General features: G+C 44.0%; 2 protein-coding genes across 5 annotated transcripts; one reads left to right on the top strand and one right to left on the bottom strand.

Moving 5' to 3' along the window:
- Nucleotides 1-7: 7 nt before the first annotated feature.
- Nucleotides 8-6,777, bottom strand: ankrd24 (ankyrin repeat domain 24). Its single transcript, XM_088394853.1, has 21 exons — nucleotides 6,742-6,777; nucleotides 6,196-6,326; nucleotides 5,868-5,956; nucleotides 5,730-5,794; nucleotides 5,603-5,660; nucleotides 5,466-5,536; nucleotides 5,127-5,400; nucleotides 4,970-4,992; nucleotides 4,705-4,800; nucleotides 4,504-4,605; nucleotides 4,313-4,432; nucleotides 4,103-4,232; nucleotides 3,789-3,961; nucleotides 3,395-3,558; nucleotides 2,592-3,325; nucleotides 2,190-2,506; nucleotides 1,854-2,087; nucleotides 1,397-1,573; nucleotides 1,175-1,336; nucleotides 1,027-1,092; nucleotides 8-454 (listed from the first exon to the last, which is right to left on the bottom strand). The coding sequence occupies exons 1-21, from the start codon at nucleotides 6,775-6,777 to the stop codon at nucleotides 386-388; spliced, it is 3,291 nt and encodes a 1,096-aa protein (XP_088250979.1). The 3' UTR covers nucleotides 8-385.
- On the top strand, nucleotides 758-23,507 carry shdb (Src homology 2 domain containing transforming protein D, b). 4 transcript variants are annotated; one of them, XM_088394701.1, is made up of 12 exons: nucleotides 758-889; nucleotides 1,421-1,581; nucleotides 3,849-3,928; nucleotides 6,795-6,905; nucleotides 8,882-8,956; nucleotides 9,063-9,238; nucleotides 10,092-10,457; nucleotides 11,816-11,966; nucleotides 14,036-14,251; nucleotides 20,423-20,597; nucleotides 21,388-21,507; nucleotides 22,930-23,507. In XM_088394701.1, exons 7-12 carry the CDS (start codon nucleotides 10,125-10,127, stop codon nucleotides 23,114-23,116), a joined length of 1,182 nt encoding a protein of 393 aa, XP_088250827.1. In that variant the 5' UTR covers nucleotides 758-889; nucleotides 1,421-1,581; nucleotides 3,849-3,928; nucleotides 6,795-6,905; nucleotides 8,882-8,956; nucleotides 9,063-9,238; nucleotides 10,092-10,124; the 3' UTR covers nucleotides 23,117-23,507. The 4 variants fall into 4 exon arrangements, with proteins under 4 accessions (XP_088250827.1, XP_088250826.1, XP_088250828.1 ...); XM_088394700.1 differs by lacking the exon at nucleotides 8,882-8,956; XM_088394702.1 differs by lacking the exons at nucleotides 758-889; nucleotides 1,421-1,581; nucleotides 3,849-3,928; ... (1 more) ...; nucleotides 8,882-8,956; nucleotides 9,063-9,238 and adding an exon at nucleotides 9,477-9,596.
- Nucleotides 23,508-24,520: the final 1,013 nt, after the last annotated feature.

The following is a 24,520-nucleotide window of genomic DNA, read 5'->3' as shown; positions in this document are numbered from 1 at the left end:
GCAAGATCGGTGAATTATGTATTTATTTTGGATCAAAACAGGGAAAATATATTGTAAAAAAAAAAAAAAAGTAGGTCAATCTCACAATATCTTCTAAAAATAAACACATTGGCTTTTTATGAAAGGCATACCACACTTATGTCACTATATTGCTGGCATAAATGAACAACTAGACATTATTCGTAGTAAATAAATAATTTCGGACAGTTTGGGGGAATTCCTGTCATAGTCAAAAACTTTGACAATTCCGCATTACCTGTTTACATTGTCAAAGTGGAATTAATGGTGGAATTAATGTTAAATTCCAGACATGGGTTCCTTGAAAGGCATAGTTGTACATTTGTGATTGTTTGATATAATGAGCTATAAAGATGGATGATGGATCTTAATGACCCTGTTGGCTCATTCTGAGGATTTGTAGGAGAAGACGTTGCACCTCTTCATCCATATGACCCTGTTGGAGACATTGTATTAATTGGGGCAAATTTCATTTTTTTCCTCCTGATATGAAAGTATTTTTCTAATTCTATAACAATTTTACAATCATATTAGTACTTTATATTCTTGTAGAACGTTTTCCCGTAACGAAAGGATACACAATAGAGTATTTTTTTAAATTATTGATATATTGTTGTTGTTGTTGATGTAATACCAAAGTTATCCACAGGAGGGCAGACATGGCTCACTAGCCCCTCCCTCCGCAGCTGAAGAAGAGTGCGTCACGGCTGCCAGTTCCCTCTCAAAAGTACGTGAAAATGATTTTATCAAATTGTAACCTCCGTAAACGTGGACGTATTCAACGCTTAATATTGTTTTAAACGCAATTTTGGCTTAAATGGAATGAAGTCACGCGTATGGTCCAACTTTGAGAGCGGTCTCGTTCACACAGGTGAGTGAGCCCGCCTTTTTATTTGGGGGATTCGAATGACATGCTGAAAAACAATACTAAAATATTTGACTTGATTTTTGTCAAAACATCCACAAAATAGATTATTGTACTTCGAGTAATGTTTGTATTTGACTGACCTGGACGGCAGCCAGTAAATGAGAACGATACACAGCCACCACCTGTTTGTGCTTTCGTTCACAATCCTTGGAGAAGAAAAATTAAAACCAATAATTATTTTAATAGTCCAAATATACATAATTTTTAGGGATTTCTTTTTTTCCGTACCTGGAGCTGTTGGTTGAGTATGGCGATTTTGTTCTGTAGTGCCATTTGCTGTCCCGGGTTCGCTTGATGGGTGTTAGAACTGGAAGACATGATGCCAAGAGGGGGCGACAGAGAGCCAAGTGCCTCTCTTAGCCGGAACACCTCCTTAGATAGCTCTGTTATCTGCACCAAAAATAGTTTTATTTCCAACTCTTTTCCATTGAATGTTATGTCATGTCTCACCTTGTGGTCCTTCTCCTTGACAAGGCCTTGAGATTCCTGGATGTTATTCTGGAGTTCCTGGACATGACTGGATTTGGCTTGGAGTTCTTGAAGCTGCTGTTGCACAGCAACCAACTGAGTCTCTGCCGCCTGTCGCTCGCTCTTGTTAAAAAGAGCCTCCCGCTGCACTTGGAAGACCTGCACAGGTAGGAATAATGATAATCTACTATTTCTTTAGAAATTGGAATATATCATACTGTGAAAGCATAGGAGTGAAAGTCAGCAGTATCGGTTTCATGCAGTACTTAATACTCCACCTTGACTACATCAGTATACATCGTACGGAGAGACGGATGAATAATGCAGAGGCAGGAAAGAGGTAAAGGTGGAACACGACTCTCTTTCTGGCCGACACAATAAAGACTAATTAGAAGACTAAGATTGCTTCGTGAGTCTTTACGTGAAACGGAGCATATACCTCAGTGCAGGTCTTCTCGTGTTTACGCGTGAGGTCGTTGAAGCGGGCCGCCATGGCGTTTATATCGGCCTGCATGGACAGCCGCAGGGCCTCGTGGTCTTCCTTGGAGATAAGACCCTGCTGGGCGGCTTTTTCTGACTTGAGTTGTCTCAGCTCTGTTTCTTTGTCACTCAGAGCCTCTTGAGCTGCCGCGGCACTACTCTCGCTGGCCTGCAGGGAGCGCTGGAGCTCTGCCTAACAAGGGAGAACAGACTTCTGTTGCTTGGGGTTGTGAGAGCAACTGTGCCGAGACTCAATCTATTTTTATATTGACTTCATTAGGAGTTAGACACAAACCTTGATTTTGTCATGCTCCTCTTTGGGAACAGCTTCATGCATGGCCTCTACTTTGGCTTCTAATATGGCCGCCTGTTCTTCAGTCTCTGCCCGCTGCGCCTTTTCCTGCTGAAGCTCTTGTAGGGTTTGGGCCAGCTGCTCCGACACGGCGGCCAGCGCTTCTTTGTGCTTGGACAAAGGCACAACATCCTTCAAGTGCAGGGCGTCGTGGGCACGGCTCTCTCGCTCGGCACATAAGCAGTCAAGAGCTTGGGCGGCTTCCTGTCGGGCCACCTCCAGCTCTTCGCGAACGGCGGCCAGCGTACGTCTGGAGCGATCTGATGGAAATACAACTTCAGATTTAAACTAATTAAACCTCAAGTCAAATATAAAAAATTTTATTCAGATGACTTGATGTTATACCTGATGTGACTGAGAGCTCCGAGCTCTCCGAGTGCTCTTCTTCTTCATCCTCGTCGTCACCATTTATAGGAGGCCTCAGTCTCTCCAACTGCAGGAGGGCATCGTTGAGCTTCCTCGCCACCTCCGCTCTCTCCCTGGCCAGCTGTTCACACTGGAGGCTTAGGGTGACCTGCACCTCCTCCAGGTCTGACCGTGGCACACACTTCTTCAGCTCATCCTCCAGCTCGCCCACACGTTCCTGAAGGCGCCGAACTTGATCTCCATTCAGTCCCGGGCCTCCCGACGTCCTCCCTCCCTGTACAACGCTCGCCTCCAGCTCAGCCACGTTTTGCTTTTGCTCTTCTGCGCCAGAGTCTGTCCAGTCCTTGTCGCCCGAAGACCTTTTCTGGACCAGAGTGACTTGAAGCTGCTCAACTTGCTCTTTCAGCTGTTTGATTCTGTCAGCGTCCTCAGTGGTCCGAGCGACCGCTTTGGCACGGCTCTGGCTAAGCTCCTCCTCCAACTCGCCTACTCTTACCCTCAGCTGCTGGGCCTCCGAGTCTGGAACCCAGCTAGCACCTGCTCCTCCTGTGTCCCCTTCGGCACACTCCACGGACAACACCCCAAGACGCATTTGCTCCTTTAGCTGCTCCAGCTCTGACTGAGATGAAGCCAACAGGGCCTGTAGACCTTGCAGCTTCTCCTTTAGAGCCTCTGGATTCTCTGAAAATCCAACCTGAGATGTTTCAACTCCACTGCGGACCAAAACAAAGATCATACAATAAGTGGGGGATTACTGCAGTTCCACAATTAGCTAATCTTACCGTTCCTCCACCTCACCAGACTCCTCGTTGGCCGCTTGAGCCAATGAGAAGCGCTCTTGCAGGGCTTCAAACTCCTTCCTAATTGTTTCATACTGTGCGATGGGGACAAAGTCCGCACCGGGGCTTTCCATGTTGGTGTCGTCCTTCTCAAACATCTCCAGCATCTGCAAAGACACAATTGCTAGAAATGCAATGTGCCGATTTACTTTTTCACGCTACAAGAAGAATGCATAGCACACATGTAAAAATGGAAATTGAATTTTCTAACTGCTCAGAATAAATATGACATCATAAAGTTCATCATGACATAAGAGACACCTTCACATGACATGGTCTTCTACTCTCCTGTGTATCTGTGTGTGTCACCTGTCTACTAGTTGTTTTGATTTTGCACCTGAACTTTGAGAACAAGCTCGACATTCTGTGATGTAAGCTCTTCTATTTTTTGGTGTAGTTCTTCTGCAGTTCCACGGTGAGCGGGGGCAGGAGACGGGCTGGCCGATTCTGCTTCGAAGGAGGTCTCGGCACGAGCAGGTGAGGCTCTGGAACGCTTGGAGAGCAACCTCTCTGGTGGGCGTGTTCAAATAAAAAAAAAAGCAGATTATGACACAAATTCCTACTTTCCTATTAACTAGTGCTTTGACGCCATCTTGTGGCATCTAAAAGTAATGTAAAAAGAGTGCAATTAGGAAAATACAAATGACACACCTTGGAAGTCAAACATTTCCTCCATATCTTCAGAGTCACTCGTTCCGACGCCTTGGACTCCCTTCAGCTCCTCGATCAATTTGTCCCTCTCAGCCTCTGCCTCTTTTAGGCGCTGCTTTAGTCGGGACAGCTAACAACGTGCTCAGTGTGAGGATATTCTGGAGCTAGTTTGCTGTATTTAAAAAAAAAAAAAAAGCACGGTTGCAGTACCTCCTCCAAGGCAGAGAGGGCGCTCTGCTGCTGCTGCTCCAAGGCTTTTATTTTCTGGAGGAGGCGACCTCGTTCAAGACGTAGTCGCCGAATCTCCTCAAACACTTCCTCATCTTCCACCTAAAAGAATTAATTCTGTATGCTGAATATGAAAATATGAAAGGACTTTGAGGAAATAAACGGCCACTAACCTGATGTAATTCTGGAGGCTGAGGAGAAGGCGACTGAACAGGGGGCTCGGGGGACTCAACGGGGGGAGCGGGACTGCGTGCGTGAGGGGTGGGTGGTAAACCCTGAGTGATCATGATGGCGTGCTGATGATTATTCTAGAGCGGTGATTCCCAAAATGTTTCCAAAGTCAAATAAGTGCAATAAAAGGTTGGGACCAGTACCTGGAGAGGAGCACGTGGTGGGGGCGGGGCTTTCCTTTTGCGAGGGCTACTCCCCCCTTGCACCAGCTTTGAGGCCCGGGAGTTGTTTTGGGGAGTCTGCATTGGAGTCAAAAGAAAGCCATTCCGATTCAAATGAATCAAGAAACATTTTTTTAAGGCCTAGGATAAATCTATTACAAATAGGAATGAATGAGGTCACATTGGAGAACATGCACTGCTTTTTGTGATGAAGGAACAGAGAGTTCTGGAAGTAATGTGATATTACCTCCTGGCCAGCGCCCTCTGACAGTACGTACGCAGAGATGGAAAAAGAGAGAGAGATCATTTCCCTTTTAGTCGCTCAGACACAACTACCAATTATGCCAGAGAAAGCATTTCCATGGTGCGATTAAAATGAAACCACAGTGGCACGAGTACCGTACCAGGAGGCGCTCCGTTTTGCAACATGTGCACAATGCGATGGCTATCAGGGCTGTAGTCTTCCGCCTTGTTTCTGAGGCCGTCGACCAGCTGCGTGTTGGCCCCGCCCCTCAGTAGGACGGCCACCGTTTCTGCGCTGTCGCTCTCGCAGGCCAGCATCAAGGCAGACCTCCCCTGGTTGTCCTGAATGTTTGCGTTGGCACCTCGACCCAGCAAAAAGACGCAAAGCTCCGCTCGACTCATCTGAGCTGCCAGAATGAGGGCGGTGGCGCCATCCTGAACAAATGCATCGATTATCATTAATGCAAATTATTATATCAACCAATAACTTTTGAGCTCACCCCATCTTGCGTATCAAGATCAGCTTTAAAGTCCCACAGGATCTCAGAGCAGGATACACAGCCGCTGATTGCTTTGAACAAAATTATTATGATCAGTTTTATCCCCCACCAATATTTATATTTATTCTGTTACATACCTGCATGGTGGAGGGGCGTTCTCCCGATGGCGTCCGTGCAATCTACTTCCAATTTCTCCTGTTTTAAATAAGATAGGACCAAAGTTGTTACATTTGAAATTTTCAGTTTGTTGTTAATTTGATTTACCTGTAAAAGTCTCTTTAAACATTCGGTCTGTCCGTTTTTGGCTGCGAGGTGAAGGGCGCCAAAGCCTAGTAATTCAAATCAGTTAACATGTGGATACAAAGTTATTTTTTTATTTTTAAAAGTTGCGAAATAACACACCGGCACCATCTGTGACATTGACGTCAGCTCCGTGAGCGATGATGACCTCCAGACAATCGACGTGCCCTCGAGACACGCAATGATGGAAGCTGCCAGAAGGACAAGTGTGTTATTTGTACACATTGGCTTGTTCTCAAATTGTGGATTAGATTTGTATGTAGATTATGTTTTGATGATATGCAAATTAAGTGCGGTACAAACCAATGGTCATGTGACATTCTAAGATATGATGAGACCTAACAACATTCTAGGCTCGACTCATTTTTGTTTCTTTGGTGTTTTGGCTCAGCCGCATTAAAGTGACAGACAGTGCAGTTGACCCACTTACGCCGATTTGCCCTCAGCATCCAACTTGGTGGGGCAGAGACCCTTTTTAAGGATGAGTGCGGAGACTTTATCTGCTTCGTTTTGCTCCACAGCCTGGAGGAGCCTCTCATCACTCTTGCTCCAGTCCTGACTCTTTTGCGATCCGAGTCACCCCAAAATAGAAGAAAAAATATATAGGGTATTTAATTTTGACCAAAAATATTACTTCCACTTACAACCCAGGCTAAACTTAACTCCTCCCCAACATTCAACCCATTTCCCAATATCGAGAAGGCCGAGCAAGGTCTTGTAAACTCGTCGACTACGGTCTTTCCAAGAACTCAATAAGGTATTTCCTAAGAATGCTAGTCTCTTTGTAATTGGAACGGCTTGTGTGTGTGAATAATTAAATGCTACTTGAGCTCTATTGGCCATCGAGCGTCTGCTCTAACAGCACTCCTACTGCTGTGCTCATACTGAATCGCATTCAAACACTTATAATTAGAAGAAACTGAATATTAAAAAAAATAGAATTAAATAGACGTAATTCACACCAGCAAACACTTACCTCATTCTTTTTAAACTTTGCCTTAAGACTCTTCATGTTGTTCTACTTTCCAGAAACACTCCACTAAAATTGTTTATGGGGTAAAAAATAGGAAGAAACCTGTGAAGGAGGTACAGGTGAGTGTCCCACCACGACTGGCCCCTCTCCATCTCAGGTACCATCAGGTAAGTCACAGATGCCAAGTGGGACACTCACTAGCCCCGCCCACTTGAACAAATTAACCAATCAGCGCAGCGCAAATAGCAACGAGGTTTGCGTCCTCTCGCGTGAGCGTCGTAATTAAAAGTAAATAAATTAAATATCGTGTTGGTTGAAGCTCCAAGCTTTAAATTATATATATTTTTTCATTTTGTTGCTGTTGTTGTGAAAGCTTAGCTAAACAATTATGTCAACCAATCTAGCCAAACCCGGAAGTAAACGGACATTGTTAGAAAATACCTTTAACTGCAAGCAAATGTTAGGTTTATTTCATTTAATTTTATTAATTCTAACGTAGACTAGAGTGTTTTGTGATCAATTACCGTATTCAAGTGCTATTCCTCTGCAATACCCAATGCCCACCAAAAGGGGTCAGTAAAGACAAGCAAAACAAAGCCATCTGCTTTCTGTTCCAATTTCCAAGAGTGCAAACAACATAACGACGCACCATTTATTTAGAAAGATAAATATTGCTATTTGCAGGGGAAATCAACACGTGATGTTTAGAGGAAACATCAAAACCCAATTTATCCCTCTATAATGAGGAAGCTGTATTAATTTCCCTGAAATATTCCACATTGCCTTGTTGCCTCAGTGTGATTCCATGCAATTGCTGGTGCCCATGCGGCACCGTTTATTTTTGTTGAAAAGATTCCTTTTTATACCTGCTGTTCTCTGTAATTATCTCGCTGTATGAGATCACAGTTTTTTTTTCAATTCTCCACTTTCTCCACATACTCCCCTTTGTATTAGGATTTTCCATCCTGAGAGTTCTAAGGTGGCCAAGTTGTATAATGTGTTCAGTGATGATAATGATGCAGGTGAAATGGAGAATGACAAACCAAGGAGTGTTATTACGTTACATGACGGTCTGTCATTTTGGGGAAATCTTGTCGTAATGCAAGTCAAATGGCACCTTGGAGGCCCCACTTGAATTAATTCCAAATAACTTGACCCCTACAAGAGTCATTTGTCATCTTATTTTCATGAGAGCAAACTGGAGAGATGTTTTCCTTTTGGTTTGCAATACATCAATGACTGCATCTCATGAGTCACAACTGTTTTAAAGTGAATAGCAGAATACTGGATTAACCATCATAACCTCCCCCCAGCGGCTTCAGATTTTCTTCCAAATGGTCTGGCTCATAACAGGAGCCAGGAAACCCTTAAACACTTTGAGCAAGAGGAGGAAGATGTAAGGGGTCTGATGTTGATGGTTATCTTATGCGGTGGAGGGTGTGTGTGCATTCGGATTCCAGTACAATGACCTCATCCTCTTTCCCGCCTGTAGGAGAAAGCGAGCTCATGAGTGTCGTAAAGAAAAAACAGCATTTACAGACCTTTAATGGCTGTAGCACGTCCAATGTGCCCTGGTGGACATTGGAGAAGAACACAACTATGGGAGGAGATTCAATATTTCCGATCGGGATGTGCAGGCCTCAGCGATTTTTACCACATCTTGTATATGTTTGAGTTGCTGATTATTGAGATTCCTTGAAAAGCATTTTGAAACCTCTTTTACAAAGGAACATTTCAAAACATCTGGAATTCATTCCAAGAAGCTTGGAGAATACCTCATCAATCCTTCTCATGTTATGTTGCTTAGTTTAGTTATTAAATGGTTTATAATCTGACTAAAACTGCTATACATGCAAAATAAAATTAGATCCGATTATTCGATTAGCCGATTCTTTAAAAAAAAAAAGATACTAGTTCGTGCAGTTGGTCAACTCAAAGTAAATGCAGTGCAGCCTAAGCCATTAAAGATGATTCAAATTTGAATCAGCAGTCAATTTTATATGACTCGAGAATTAAAAGCCCTCCGGTGATGTCATGGGGATAAATAATGCACATCCACGCAGCGTGTTCGTGCGAGCTGATTTTGCCTCTGTTTACCCCCCCCCCCCCCCCTCTTTTTTCCCCATCTGCGTGATATTTTTAGAGGAAACTCCATGTTTGCAGATATTTAAATGAATGAACGCTCCAGTGCGCGTGGAAGGAGACGCAGATAATAAGAGCAAGTGAAGCACCTCCCCTTTAAACGCTTTGACTTTCTCTCGCTTTCTCTTTATCTGCGAGCTCCACTCCACGCTCCCCACTCATTTGGACATTTGCCTTCGCAGGATCGCCGCTGGATTTACACCCCGATCTACTTCCATCCCGGGATTGTTTTTGGAAGAAAAAGACGATTTGTATTTTGAAAAGAAACGCGTGGAAGTTGTTTCGTGGGCGGACGCGAGGGAAGACGGAATGAAGCGTGCAAAGTGGCTGAGGGGCTGAACGCACGTCAACGCTGCTGGTGAGTCCATGCGTGCGCTTTGCTTTTTGTGTTGGAAGTTAAAACTCGAAAGTGATTCTTTTTTTTGGCTTGCCTCGACTACAAACTGTCGGTTTATTTGACAGATTTTGCTCAACTTTCCCGTTTTTGGCAAACAGGCTGTTTCGCAATGTAAATATTGCAAATCTGATCGCAGGAGGGCAAAGTTCACCTGGCAGATGTTATGTTGCCTAAAACAAAAGGAGTGTCCCTGCCCAGCTGCTCTCATTTGACGCGTTCTTTTGACAGCACGGAACTAAATTCAGGATTTCTCTAAATGGTTCAGGAAAAACACTCAAAGTGGTAGTGCTGAGCGATTAGTTTAGTTTTATTGCTTAAAGTGAGTTGATTAGTCTGGGCTGTTCGTGGCAGTGATTAATTGACTCTTTGGGTTTGGATCCATGTTTTGACAGGAAGCACTTAAAACTTTCAAATCTTGTCCAACAGGAGCGTTAAAGCCAATTTGACTTAGTCATTTTCATTTTTAATAATTGTAGTCAGAAATTGTATGATACTTTCTTTGCATACCAAAAATAGAAGTTGCTTGGCAAAACATTAAGCTCAAATAAGAAGGTCAGTTTAAGTGAGACTCTTTTTTTGAAGTAGATCAAATTTGAACGGAATTGGGACACACAAGCTATTAAAAAGCCACTATCTGTGGTTCCCTGATGGGATATATATATATATATATATATGTATGGGATTGGATAGTGTAGTTTCTACCTTGAGGGACAGAAATAGATTTCCTTCTGTACATCTATTTCATGCAATATAACCTCATAAAAAATGGGGAATAAAATGCCATAACCTTGTTGTTCTTGTCTACCACGCTCAGTCTTTAGCATCAGAGTTTGGAAGCTGAGCCGCTATGGCCAAGTGGCTCAAAGACTACTTGAGTTTTGGCAGCAGGAAGGTACCCCCGCAGCCCCCCACGCCGGACTACACAGAGAGCGAGATCCTAAAGGCCTACCGCCTCCAGAGGGAACTGGACTTTGAAGATCCGTACGAGGACTCGGAACACAGAACCAGGGCCGAGTCTGGGACTTCGGAGCCGGCCACCCCCGTGTACGGCTCGCCTATGAAGTCCTCCAGCACGGATGTGAAATCTCCCAAACACAGACTTATTAAGGTGGACTCTCAGGACCTGGGGCGGACCAAGATCCTGCTCAGTGCCATCTCGTTGGATGACCCCCAAGAACCTGTGAGTATTTCTTTTGGGATTTTCAAATTTGTCACCTGGGCTGGAGGTGATGACAAATGAAGCTCGGGGAGGAGCGAAAGGGGTGCAGGCACTCCCAATTCACTCTTGTCCCATTTATTATCACTCTGACAGCTTTATTGATCGCACTCGCCGAGCAAATGTGTGTCACAAATATGTTTGCATAAATTCTAGCCGCGTGAGCCACACGAGTAAGATGAGATAATAATTGATGACTCCAGCAGTGTGTTGAATTAGGGGTGCTGGCCATTCCCATGAGTTTTAAACCTTACATGAATAATGAATTGCGGTCGGTTTTGCAAGCTGAAGGAGAACCCTGCACGTGTCTGGGGACTCGCATGTGGACTGGGAGATGTTGAGGACCACGGGATGAGTCACATATGGAAACTAACTGTGCCACAATATGTAAATGTGGAGTGTGCTTAAGCTTGAACCTATTTATACACTATGTAAATAAATAATGGATGGATGGATGGATGGATGGATGGATGGATGGATGGATGGATGGATGGATGGATGGATGGATGGATGGATGGAAAGACAGATAGATGGAAAGACAGATAGATGGAAAGACAGATAGCTAGCTAGATAATTATTATTATCAATAGCTAGATGCTACTAGCTAGCCATCTTGTGGAAAGGTTCGACTGTGTAAAAAGTGAATTACAATACTTCAAAGTTTTGACTGCAAAAGTTGCAAAGTCCATTAACAGTGTGAATTCCATTCGATAGTTTGCTCCCTCATTAATTTCCCAGGATGCGTGGGGGGGAAAATCTGCACTCTAATGAACACAGCGGATTCCCGTCCATCGATAGACGACGCAATCAATGCGGGCGCTTCAATCGAGTTTTATTTTTAGGCTTAGTGTGCGTTAAACTGGGAAGTGTCAGACAGACACAGCCAAGTATTTTGAGGGATTGCATGTTTGTGTGTCTGTGACCATATGCCAGTTGGCCCACTGGGCTCCCTTCCTGGATTATACGACGCTCAATGAATGCATTGTATCCCCCAAACATTACAAACACAAGACTTTCTTCCGCAGTCTCTTTCATGAGGCAACCGCGGCGCAGAATATCGTTAAAGGTTTTGAACCAGGAGCTTCTTTGTATTGTGACTAAATATAACATTTGCCAGCCTTGGTGACACTCTAAATGTTGTTGCAAATGCGTGTCACAATATTAGCATAAAAACAACATCTACTTTGCATTGCACGCAATTCAGCAGGGATGTGATTGCGGCGTTCATGAGCAAGGATGCTTTTTATTATGCTGTTGAGTTAGTCAGATTTTTTTTTTTTTACAAGAATATAAATTTAATTTTGGGTTGTTATTGTTTTTAGGCAATGCCGTCTGCTCCGTTGGCGGGGGAAACCGATTATTCGGACCCCTTCGATGTTCGCCCGGACCATCGACCAGAACCAGATCCGAGACCGGCTCCCTCAGAAAGCAACGGCTACATGGAACCTTATGAGGCCCAACGAGTCATAACGGGTAAGTGGTGATGTGGGACTCTTTATTTCATTTGCTGCTGTTTTCATTCGTGAAATAATAAATGCCAGTTGCCATTCAAATTTTTTTTTTTTTCTCAAGGCAATGAAAACTGTTTTGCATTTTGATTTCCTTTCTGTCTACGCATCACCGTGCGTCGTCCCTTTGGAGTATTCCCTCCCACCCCCTCCCCTGTGGTTTCTTCCTGCATTATCTCACTCTCATCCAGCATTTTCCATTTGTTTCTCCTCCTGTAACATCTCTGTTTTCCTCTTCCCAGCATCCCTTCCCTGCCCTGTCTCAGTCATTTAGTGTAAAAGTGCTCCCGCCCCCTCCTCCTCCTCCTCCTTCGTCTATCTGGCTTCATCTTGAGGGCTCTCCTCGGCACCCGAGGGGAGTCTGGCTGGCTCGGTAATCTGTCTTTTAGCAAATTATTGTCTTGCCCTCTCTATGATGCAACTTGCGTCTCTGGTGGTCGACTGCGCTGATAATCTCCCGGGTTTAATGAATGCACGCTTCTTTGCTTTGCAAATGGGTCGTAATCTGTTCTTGTAGCTGCTGGATAGAGACAGCGGCCAAAGATGAGAAGAATCACAACAGTGATTGAGTGTTGATCTTTTGTCTGCTGTCTTTTGACAGCTTTTTTTTTTTTTTTTGTCTGACCGTCACTGAGACCCACGAGATTAGACTATATGCACAAAGATGTAATGTGGTTTCAATTAAGTAGGATTTATAGTTATTCACCGCATCTGAGTCACTCTTTAATTTGGAATGTGTTCACATAATGTTTTGAGGACTTCAACGCAAGCCAAAATTTGCATTTCCTCCTTCAATGTTGCCAAATGGATGACATTGTGGTTGAAGAGTTGGGAAAAAAAAAGTCCTGGCAGACAAAGATGTTTGTCTCTTTGTAATGATCTATCTTTTTGACATACTTCCTTGACGCCAATGACGAACTTTCTTTTAGCCAGAGCTTTGGCGCCATCTGGTGGTATCAAAGACTGTAATCAAATAACAACTTCTTTGTCTCAGCTTCGCTCACCTTTCTGTCAGATTACAATCCCCCCCCCCCCCCCCCCCCCCTGCTTATGTTTCCCACCACCACGCTTCCAATGAATTTCTCATTTTACTCCCTCTAATCCCGTTTTCATCTCTCCACCTTCATCTTCGCCATCTCCCGGCGGCCTCGCTGACACCTCGGGTTCCTGGCGCAGGTAGAGCAGCTTTCGGCGCCGTGTTTTTGTCACCATGTCTTAACATCAAACGCTGATAGATCCCCCCCACATGCGTGCTCCCCCTCCCTCCCCCACCTCTATTGCTCCTCACCCTCCTCCTGTTATTGCCTTGCTCCTCTGCTCTCCCTCCTTCCCTTCTTCTTCACTGCCTCTGGGCCTTTCCCCAGGGCCTCCATTTGGTCGCCATGGTGACAACCAGACAGCCCTATGGTAGCGTCTTGGTGTGGTGTGAAGTTTTCCACCGCTTATCACCATTAAACGGCTCTCTTTCATCCTCTTAGATTTTTTTTTTTTATGCACAAAAGATACCTCCACCTTCATTTTTTTTTCCTGCCACCTGTTCTTAAGAGGCTACATTTTTGAGGTCACGAGATAAAAAGCGCCATTAGTGCTTCCTTTTCCTGGCTCCTGTTGATGAGATGCAGGAATCTGATTAACTTCTCTCGCCTGCGTCAATAATCCTTTTTATCCCAAGGCCATATTTGACTCCAAGAACTATTTCTCAGTCGGGACCTGCTGAGAAAGCGATGAGAATTTTTCTCGGGGGAACAAGGGCGCCGTTCGATTGCTACAGGGGGCTCGGGCGGATGAGTGGATGGGGTGCCCGTGTGCTTTTATGCTACTCGGCATTGGAGCCCAAAGCCTTGTTAAGCCGCGATATGAGATTGTGAGCCCCCGCCGCAAGCTGCGCAAACATCATTTGTCCCGCTCTTTTAATTCTAGTCATGTCAGCGCTCAACAGGCGCTGGAGGTACCAAACAATACCCGTGTTAATATTATTCCGGCTGTGATTTTCAGCTCCGCCGACTTGACTCGTTTTTGTATCTTCTTTGATAGAGCTGCAACGTGGCCCCGGAGGAGGACGCTCAAGGGGCGGGCTGCAGCTTTACGACACCCCTTATGAAGACGGGCGAGGCCAACGTTCGGGGTTTACGTTCGGAGAAGCTCAGGAGGAGGGCAGCAGCAGGCTCCCGCAAGACGATGAAAGACCCGCTGACGAGTATGACCAACCTTGGGAGTGGAAGAAAGATAACATCTCCAAAGCTTTTGCAGGTATGGTTGATTTTAAAGCCCAATGATAAAAAACAAAACAGGGACCATCTGAAATGTGACATTCTTTTATATAAACAGAAAAATGACTTAGTGATAGCTTTCATTGTCTTGATTAATCAATGAAAGGAATTTGTTGGCATGTTCGTCCCGATAGAGAATCCTCCATCAGACTGAAGTAGCAAAACAACAAATCAATAGCTACTCAAGCATAAAAGTGCAAGACTTCTCCAGATCGTTTTCATCATGGGGCATAGAATTAGAGATAGTATTATGTGAGTGGGTGAGCGGTAAAGCCGACTCTCTTAATGAGAACTTTTCAAGGGCCGAACGCTGCCCGGAGGCTCAGAACAGTTTGTTATATCACACAGTGGAATTCTTTTCTAATTGTCCCGGCCTTCTTCAGCTAATTTTCCACCATTACCACACAGCAGCATAAAACGGAGACCATGGTGACCCTCACAGTCTCAGCCCTCTCAAATGGAACATCTGTTTTCCTTTATTCTCTTCAGACAACTCAATATTGATTTGTTTCTGTCTTAAAGTCACAACAACCTTTGGGTTGATGTTGTGTCATGAGGGACTCAAGAATCTTAAGTTAAAAATAATAAAGGGCCCATGATTGATCCCTGCGGTACCCCAAAGTGAATTGTAGATTTGGTTGATGAAATGTTATTCAATTTGACATTTGTTTTCATGGAAAATGTGGGAAGAGTCGGAATTTGGGGACTGCAGAAAACATCAACCCACATGTCCGCCGAAATCAGCTGAATATTTTGATAGTATTAAATGGTTTTGAAATGTGGACATTCTTAGCATAACGTTAATTAGAAGATACCAGGCGATATATAATGTTGTCATTTATGACCATGTTGGTGCGAGGACTGGAATGTAAAAGAGGAATCCAGTCCGTCTAAGTAGATCAGTGCTCTCCGTGAGAGGCCAAGCCAGCTTAATTGAACCGCATCTTTCAAGTCAGCAAGGTCAAGGTGATGGGATAATAAATCTACCGTGCCTCGTCGGCACTCTCGGTTCTCACTACCAAGCCCCCCCACCCCCCGAGTGTGTGTGAGATCCTCCTACCCCTCACTTAATTACATGTCTACATGTGCATGACCGATCCAGTGCTAATAAGTGTCACAGTGAGAGCGCGGCGATAAAATTACATTACCGTTAATTTTTTTTTCCGCATGTATTGAAGTATGTATGGAGTTTTATTTCATGATAATTCCACTCTAGTTCCACAGCCCCAAGTGGGGAAAGAGCTTGCTCTGCCGTACCACTTTGACCTCCCGTCATTGCCGCTTAGCGTCCTTCGTGCCGGCATGTTGCCTTTTGTTCCGCGCCAAAGCACGCCAGTCTAAACAAACAAACCGTATTTTCCATTCTTGACCTTAATCCACGGCCCCAGAGCTAGTCTGCCTGGACAGGGAACGACTGGCGGATAGCAAAGGATGGAGGGAGCGAACAAGAGGTGTGAAGGAAAAGGACAACGAGATATGGACATCCAAGGTTAGGTAAAGAGGGAGGGGCTTAAAGGCGGAGGATAGCCAGAGGCTGTGTTGATGTGAGGAGGCCATACTGACTGCCTCCATCAGTCAACTTAACACATGAGCGCACTCGCTTTCTCGTGCACGGCGCTGACAAGGCTGTCGTCGTTGCCCTCTTTCCTGGCAGATGTGACACATTCCCTCAGATAACCTGCAGGTGGGGGTCACCGTGGTCTTCCCTCACCTCATCAGCGCCTCCGCACTGGGCACAAGATGTACTCTCTAATTAGCGCCAGGCTTCTAATTGGAGGTGGCGTGCAAGTTGTGAGGGCGTCGGTGTTGACGCCGCCGTAGCGTGGGAGGGCGAGTGCTTCCGCTGACGCTTTTTACAGCTTATCTGAGGTTATATTTAATTATCGTCTCAGGTTGTCAACGCTGGCCACCTTTGTCAGGGGAAGGGAAACCACGTGACAGGCCTCATGATGGATTTTTCCCTTCAGTCTTTGAAAGCTGTCACTCGTCTCCCTCATCCAGTTGAAATTACAGCATTTATTAATTCACCGACATCAACATACAGCAATAGGAAATGGCCGCCGCAGCTGCTCGGAACCAATCAGCGAGTTAATGAAAGGCGCCATCTCATTAGCCCTTTCATGGCCACACCTAATGAACAGATGAATGTTTTTTTTTCTCCGTTTTATAATTTGCTAGCACAGCTTCGATGGCTATGTGAGTTTCTGTAGAGTGAGAACACAATGAGGGAGGAACGCAATTAGCCAGTCTATGGCGTTTTCCATTGTATGTTAGCATGAAGCTAGCTTTAAGATAGCTAGACACAAACACTTTGCCTCTTTTTGTGAAGAATTGTTTACTATCTGCCAAACTCAAATCATAATTAGCACTTGTAACTCAATTTTACTTGAAATAGCCCATATTTTGAAAAACTGTCAGGGTATCTTGACAGATGGTCAGTCTGTGACTCTTTTCTGTGTGTAAGCATTGTCTGGATGTTGGATTTCCTCCTCTGTGTGTGTGTTAGTCGGAGCCTGGCCGTGTTTTGTGTGGCCGTGTGCATGGAAACAAACACACAAAGGAAAAAAAAAAAAACAGAAAATGAGATTTGCAGCGCGCTGCTCTCTGAAGCCCCCGCGGGCCATCATCAGAGAGCAGCCTCTTCATCAATTTAGTGGCGCCGCGCAAGGACTTGTCTTTGTCACATTTCCTCGTTTTCCCCCCCCATCACTCGCCGCTTTTACTTCTCCCTGGCCGTGACCTTAGCCAGACATTTAATGGAAAGACATTCCTTTCCCGTCAGACGGACGGCTGAGTTGATGGAAGTAAACTAAGACCAAAAGGAAAAGAAGCGGGCGAAAACGGAATCGTCTCTATTCGAGCGGGTTAATAAGCGCCAAGCATAAACATTTGTGAATAATACACACACACACCTCCATTTTCTTTCTTGTGTTTAAAATTGACTGTGGTCATAAAAATACCCCAAACTATGATCCTAAAACATAAAATAAATAAATGGCTGACAGAGGATTTAATTTAGAAGAAAATGCGCTGCAATAGCAGGACGCCAGGGTCTGTCACCCGCTTTGCAAGCCATAAAAAAAGTAATTGCTACTTTTCTATTAGCCTCTTTATTACATTTTTAACTCAGTGACTCATCGTGAATTGCTGCCTATTCACTTTCCTATTCACAGCTATTCTTTTGAAACGGTCCTCAATGATCCTCTAAAAAAAAAAGAAAAATTCTCACATTTTTTTTGCTTCTTAATGAAGCTTTATCAGGATTTTTTGAAGAATTATTTGGGTTTGTTTAAAAAGATATATCATTGCCCCCCTGCTGTGACTGCCCCCCAGGAAAAAGTCCACATTTTGACAAAAATCATCCCACTCTGAGAATAATTTCACTTCACAACATGCCCGGAAATTGATTATCTGTGACCAATGTGCTATAAACTTGTGTGAATGTCCCTTTTCTCCCTGATCTGACATAAGGTGTTAATTATCTTGTCTTTATGGGGGGTGGGCTCCGTGTGCCCAGCAGAAGGTCTTTATGAGCGTGTGCATGCCAGCCCTTTCCAAAAAAAAAAACAGATGTCTTCATTAAAGAACTAAATGAAGCTGTCTTTGTGTGACAATGGCTTGCTTTTCTTTAGAGCATGCAAAAACAGCAGGTGTGTTTAAGAAGTTACCTGTCAAATGACGCTGGGTTTGTAAATTGAGCTAAATTGCGAGATAAATTGAGGTTTGAGCATGGCGCTTTTGTCTGGATGTCTTTGTCTCCTCAAAGTCTTTGTGCTGCGCTTGAGGACAAAGCTGAGCACACGCAGCTTTCCCCCGCGTGGTACATCATCGGGTTCTAGTTGTCGATGGCAGGCAGATGTCCCCCCCCACCCCCCCGTCAGGATGCATGTCGTCCATCTTCTTATCTTGATGCTTTGTCAGCGTGTTGGCAGAGCAAAGAGATAAACTGATGCTTAAGACATAAACTCATTTTGTTGGGTCTGTTGATGCGTACGGCAAAAAGACAGAAAGAACATTTGAATGTTTAATCATTTTATTTAATAATTAATTAATTAATTTGTCATTTAGTATTAAATCGGCCATTTCAATTTTTTAGGAGGGATTTATGAATTTAAGTAAAGCATGATAAAATCTTTTAATTTCTTTTTTTCGCCCACACACAAAAATTAGATTTCAGGTATTTTTTATTTATTTATTTATTTTTTTAAAGTCACATCATTTTTTGAAATAATATTCGACAGAGGGATTAGAAAAGTCACGGTAGCTCGTTTGTAGCTCATGCTATACAAAGTTTTTGAAGACCCAAATGACTCCAAATTTGGTCCACCCATGTCCACATGGTGCCATTTTGTAGTCAGTTAGCGCTAGCGGACAGCCCGACAGACATTTTTGCATTGTCAGGTGTGTCTCATTGAGGGGTGCCAGGCCGTACTTTGGTCCTGGCTTGGGTGACGCTGTGTCCCGCTCCAGATGGGGGCCATTGTACTCCGCCAGGCATCAATAATTCACAGAGAGCCAAAGAAAGTGGCGAAGTGTGTCTGCCTGCTCAATAATTAACCAGCGAGGGGAGGGAACCATGTTTGTACAGCCAGGTCCCTTTCTGAACGCCCGTTCAAATCGCTTTTGAAGCGGCGGGCCCGGCGGGGAAAAGGGTTAGGGTGGTGGTGGGGTGGGGGGGTCTTTGCATTTGTCAGCTCATTAAGACATCTCATTTCCTTGTATTTGTTTTGTAATCTTTTTAGCCCGACTATCACGCAGAACGAGCAAATCCAAATCGCATAATGTGAGCTTGTGTCGGACTACAGAGACGACAGATTATTGCCTGCCGTGGTAGATAATGAGCTATTTTCAGCACCTCGTTCATACCCCCCCTCGCTCCTCCAGCCCCTCCCTCCACTGTAGGTAGGACAGCGAAAGAAGCATTTTCACACCCTTCAATTACTCCGCCACATGGCACAGATGAAGCTTCAATTTTGTCCTGCCACACAATTTCTCAACATTCGATAAGAGTGAACAATGCAGGCTACGCTTACAAAAGATCTCTTAAATGATCTCCTTTCACTCTGGTGATGAATGGTTGTGTTCAGAAGATCTGGTGTTTGTGTACACAGCAGAAGCCCTCAGTCAATTGAAAAGTGAGATCTGAAATGTGTCTTTAGTTTATCCACAGGTACATATAAAATGTCTCGCTCGCTCATAACCCGGAAACTGATGATTATTTTTGCCTGTGTGAAAGCTTCTGTATTTTTTGAATCGCTGACTCTTGGCTACTCACGAAATTTTGTGGCCCTTAGTTGTATTTCTCTTGAACGGAATTTTTATTTTATTTAAATCCCTCAGTATTGTTATTGTTGTTTTATGGATTGAGGTGTTACAAAAAACAAAACTGTTCTACTTTCATTTCAACTAAATAATTTTTTTTTCTCCGCTTTTTAGTCAGAAACCTGTTTTGAGCGAAACCAACCCATATTCTATTGCAGATTAATAATGAGCAGGAAAAGTTAGAAACCAAAATCAGATTTTTTTGGCATTTTGTCTCTTTCCACTGATTGTGTCCTTTTGCACTCACATAACCCGCCTGCCGCCACGTTTCACTTCCATTCATTTCCTCTCATTAAAATCTTGCACTCCGTTTGAGTCTTGCCACTTTGTCATTGCCTCCTCTCTCACACATCTACTTTTTGTTGAAGCCATCTGTGCTTTTTCTCACTCTGTCGCTCTCGTTTCTCTCACCTGATACCCCCCGTCACCCCCACCCACCCCCTCTATTAGAGATGAGAGTCTTGTCAGAGCTGCCCTGATGGGTCAGAGTGGGAAGGAGGAGCCATGTGTTAAAAAGCAAGGTGACCTCTCGCCCTGAACACGACTAAGCATCTTTCCCACATTTGCTCCCCCTCCCCCACGTAAACTCAAACATCTGCAGTCACCACGACCTCTTTGACTCGGGCCGTTCTGTTGCTTTCCACCAATGTATTCGCCACACAAGAAAAAAAGAAAACTGCCATTAATTCAAACCAGTCAAGTTTATGGAGAAAAAATAATTTTAAGAAATACAATTTTGTGGGGGTTCATCTTTATTGTTATCGATCAAACTTTATGAAAACGACCCATATGAGTCATTAAGAATATTTTTCTGTCTCCATGCCAACAGTGCAGTTTGACGGGCCCGACTGGGATCGCTCGTCATCGCCTACCGAGCGTTTGCGTCCTCCGGGGCCTCGTTCCAGCCCTCTGGTGGGCAGTGGGGTGAAGTTCCGAATGCCCCAGGAAGGTCTCACCATGGTGGGGGAGAGGGTGGACCCCACACAACCTCTGGAGAAGCAAGTGTATGTCGTCCCTCTTTCCAACTTTCAATGTATATTTTTAACTCGTTCGCTATCATTGACGACTATATTGTTGACGTTTCGTTAGACGAAGAGGTTTGCTTGATTTCATGTTCATCGTCCTTGTGGCCATTAATTAATTACCTCAATCTAATAGATGACATGTTTTATAGTAGCGCCGCCATTACGCTTAACTTGAACTGTCGTCTAAACATGTCGTACTTGTCATGCTCGGACAACATCGAAACTGCAATTTTCCACTTGCTGATGAGCAGCTTTTAACATTTGAAGGACAATTTGTGTTGTTTAGCTGTCTCGCCTTCCTTTTGATCATTAATGCAGAAAATGACACGTTAATGCGTTTCGGCTAAGCGGCGCCGTGAAGCATTAGAGTAAAAACTAATTAGGTCCGAACATAAAAAACACACACACATTTACTTTGGTGTTGTAGTTTTCGACATTATTGCTGTTATTTATGTTCCGCCTCTTGGAACATAAAGGCTTGTTTGACTAATGGAATCCAAGCGCGCGACATCACTTAGCCGCATGAGCTGAGTTTGCTGCTATGAGGTTTATTGCCTTCTATGCCGCTTTAAAAAATTAAATAGGAAACGCCTGCCTGGTTAATTATTGTTGATACCAACACTTGAGTTCTTCAATCCATTGTATGGACTCAAAGACTAGAAGACACGTTTTAGCAATTACTTCACCGTTGTGGTTGTTTAATTGTTGTTTTTATAAAGTTGGTGTGCGTGGCTGTGTTGTAAGTATTCTCGCTCGCCGTGCGTCTTAGGTGGTACCACGGTTCGCTGTCTCGGTCCGAAGCGGAGTCGCTGCTCACGTTGAGTAAAGAGTGCAGCTACCTGGTGAGGAACAGCCAGACCAACAGATGTGACTACTCGCTGTCTCTAAGGTACACACACATGAACACACACTCTGACACTTTTTAAAGCCAGGGGACGCCCATTAATATGATTAAAGTAAAACATTATTTTTTATTCATTAGAATGAAATAATTATAATTGTGAAAAAACTAATCATTTTATCTCAAAGGTATTTCTCATAAAATACAGAAATTTTGGTGAAATAAAAAGTGTTTTTGTATTTATTATAATCTCCTTTAATAAATTAAATCTAATTTATATTAAGACTAAATTAGCATCAATGAGTGTTTAATACAAAATGACCCCTTTTGCACCTTTTAAACCTCATCTACAATTTTTCTTGCCCGTCTGTTTTGCAAATCAAATCTGGCCCATAATCACTTGCTTCTCATTGCTGCAAAGTGTGTGTGTGAAAGTACCTGAACAGCAGTCGACTGTATACACACACCCCCCCTCCATCTGTCTCTACCTCCTCCCTCCTCTCTTCATCCATCACTCAAACTTTGCATCACCGGCGCATCTCTTCCTCCTCCGCTAGTCATTTGCAGGCTGCTATAATGCTTATCTGCTCAAATCTCGCCCTTGTAATTGCGTGATTCAACGCCGCGGCCTCCCATCATGCCTCTGTCCTTGACTCCCCACCACACTGCCCCGCCCTCTCCCTCTCCTTCTTCTCCGGTCCCAAAGGGCTTCTTCTAAGTGGTAATCAGGCAGGTAGAGCACACTTCAGTGCACACATCATCCTCGCCATAATCACTAATGAATATGAATCACCTTCTGTGGGCCACACAAAAAGGGCGGCGACTTGCAAGAGAGATGAGACTGCTCGTGTGTGTGTGTCTAAACAACTTTGAAGATGACTCACAAATTCCTGCACACTTCCTGTCGCTCAAGGTCGCAACTCTCGTTTTGCATTTTGCTCACGCGACGTCCAGAAGATCTAATGAGCGGAGATGAAGTATCGGAACATTTTAATTAAATTCAACCTCCAAAGTTTTTGTTCGCTTAGTAAGCGGTCTCAACATGTTTTGTTTACATTGATTAGGATTTCAACAAATAAATAGACGGAAAACAACTGGCGTCACTGTTTAGTCTGCATCAGACTGTTGCGACTGCTCGCCGAGTTTCAGCCTTGAGGCTGTTAGCGGCTTTTGCTATCTGCGAGTCGAGAAGTTTCTTGCTGGGCCAGCCGTCCGTCTCAGCTTACATGAACAATGTCGGTGGAGGTCAGCCATGACCACCGGGGACTTGCATATTCCTCACCCACCTTCACAGTCCAACACATTTCCCCCCCTTTCCTCCTTGTTGCATGTGCTAATCCTCATCCATCATAATGTCCCGCTCCCCCTCCCCTTCCCTAAATCCACCGAGGCAGCATGAGTCCCCAGCGTCCTCCTTTCATCGTGACTTCCCTCGCCCGTCGTAATTTGAGCTTGTTGTTTTGGTCCCAGGAGCTGCCAAGGTTTCATGCACATCAAGTTCACACAGTGCAAAGACGGCAAGTACGTGCTGGGACACAACAGCCCGCCGTTCGACTCCATCCCCGAGCTGGTGCATTTCTACACCACGCACAAGCTCCCCATCCGGGGCGCCGAGCACCTGTCGTTGCTCTTCCCCGTTTTAGTGCAGACTCTCTGACTATAAAAAGTTTTTTTTTGGTTCAGAAACTTCAAACTCATTCGTCCTGCTTATTTTTTTGGACTGGACCTTTCACTGCTGTGCCAAGTGTCGCTAACCTCTGAGGAGATTGAGTTTGAGAGAAAGCAATACCTGAACTCTTCTCGCTCTCTCGCTCTGACGGACTTTGGGACTTTCTCCTTTCATTTTTTTCTTTTTTTCTTGGCCACTCATCCGTCACAGCCGAGGAAGCACCTTGGGAGATACACCAAGGTTCTGTTTCCAGAGGACGGTTCGCCGAACAACGAGATTCAATTACTGCTGGTTCAAAAAACACTTCATTTACACTGGTTAAATATTCCTCTTGTCATATTTTTCACATTTCTACTAGAATCAATAAATGCAACTAGAGGATGATGAATGTGTTTTTCATGACTGAGCTTGAGAAATCATTTTTCAACTCTGCACAAAAGTCACGTTCGTATTTTCCCTAATTAGAGAATTTTATCTTTCATGCAAAATCCCACTCAAGTTCTTTGTTGTCAATAATTTTGGCTTTTTCAGAGCGAAGCGGCTCTCTCTAACTTTAAACGCCGTGTTTGCAGGCTGGAGACTAATCAGGAAACACTTGAAAGCGTGGCGCCTTTCACGCTGCCCCCCCCCCCCACACACACACATTTGATTGCCGCTTGTCCCCTCGCCAAGTGATTTAGTAGCTGATTGGCGAGTCGTATTGAGTAAATTCTTGCCATCTGGATGGGTTTTTTTTTGGGGTCTCATTTAAGATTCTTGGTTGATGCTTTCTGTGATTAAAAATGGCTCACATGGCATTACACCAATTGTGATAAATGAAAATGTGCATTCATAACTATTTTGGTCATTTTATGCTAAGATAGCTTAGCATAGCTTAGCAAAAATATCTTTTACAGGGGACTTATGTTTTTTTACTTGCTTGTATACAAAGATTGCGGTCAACCTATGTTTCATAAACAACTGTATTCATCGTTAAATGATTTAACACACACCTTCATATGAGACTCATCAATAACATTAGCTAGCTAGCATACTAGCCTTAATAAGCAGCTAGCACAAACTGACAAGACCTCACGCAAAATATGTGCACTACCATCTTTATTAAAACAACCTTTTGACATATTATAAACATAATAAATGTGGAATGTAATATGCGCAGATAAGAATTAGCTAGTAGCCGAAGAGCGGGCGGGGTAAGCAGTGGCTTATTTTCATGACAGGAAAGTAAAACGCAATCAATGAGTTACTCGATGTATGGGAGTGTTAATTGAATAATAAATCACAGCATAAAGATGCGCTGCGTACAATTTTTTTATTTTGATAAAACCTCAGGACAGGGGGAAAAAAAAGCTGGACGCTTGGCAAGATTGTGTGTTTCAGTCACACACACAT

The sequence above is a fragment of the Syngnathus floridae genome, chromosome 13 (genome assembly GCF_059516105.1).
Source record: "Syngnathus floridae isolate MCC-2025c chromosome 13, RoL_Sflo_1.0, whole genome shotgun sequence".
Classification (NCBI taxonomy): domain Eukaryota; kingdom Metazoa; phylum Chordata; class Actinopteri; order Syngnathiformes; family Syngnathidae; genus Syngnathus; species Syngnathus floridae.
The sequence above is the reverse complement of the archived record's forward strand: the minus strand, read 5'-3'. Positions and strand labels throughout refer to the sequence as shown.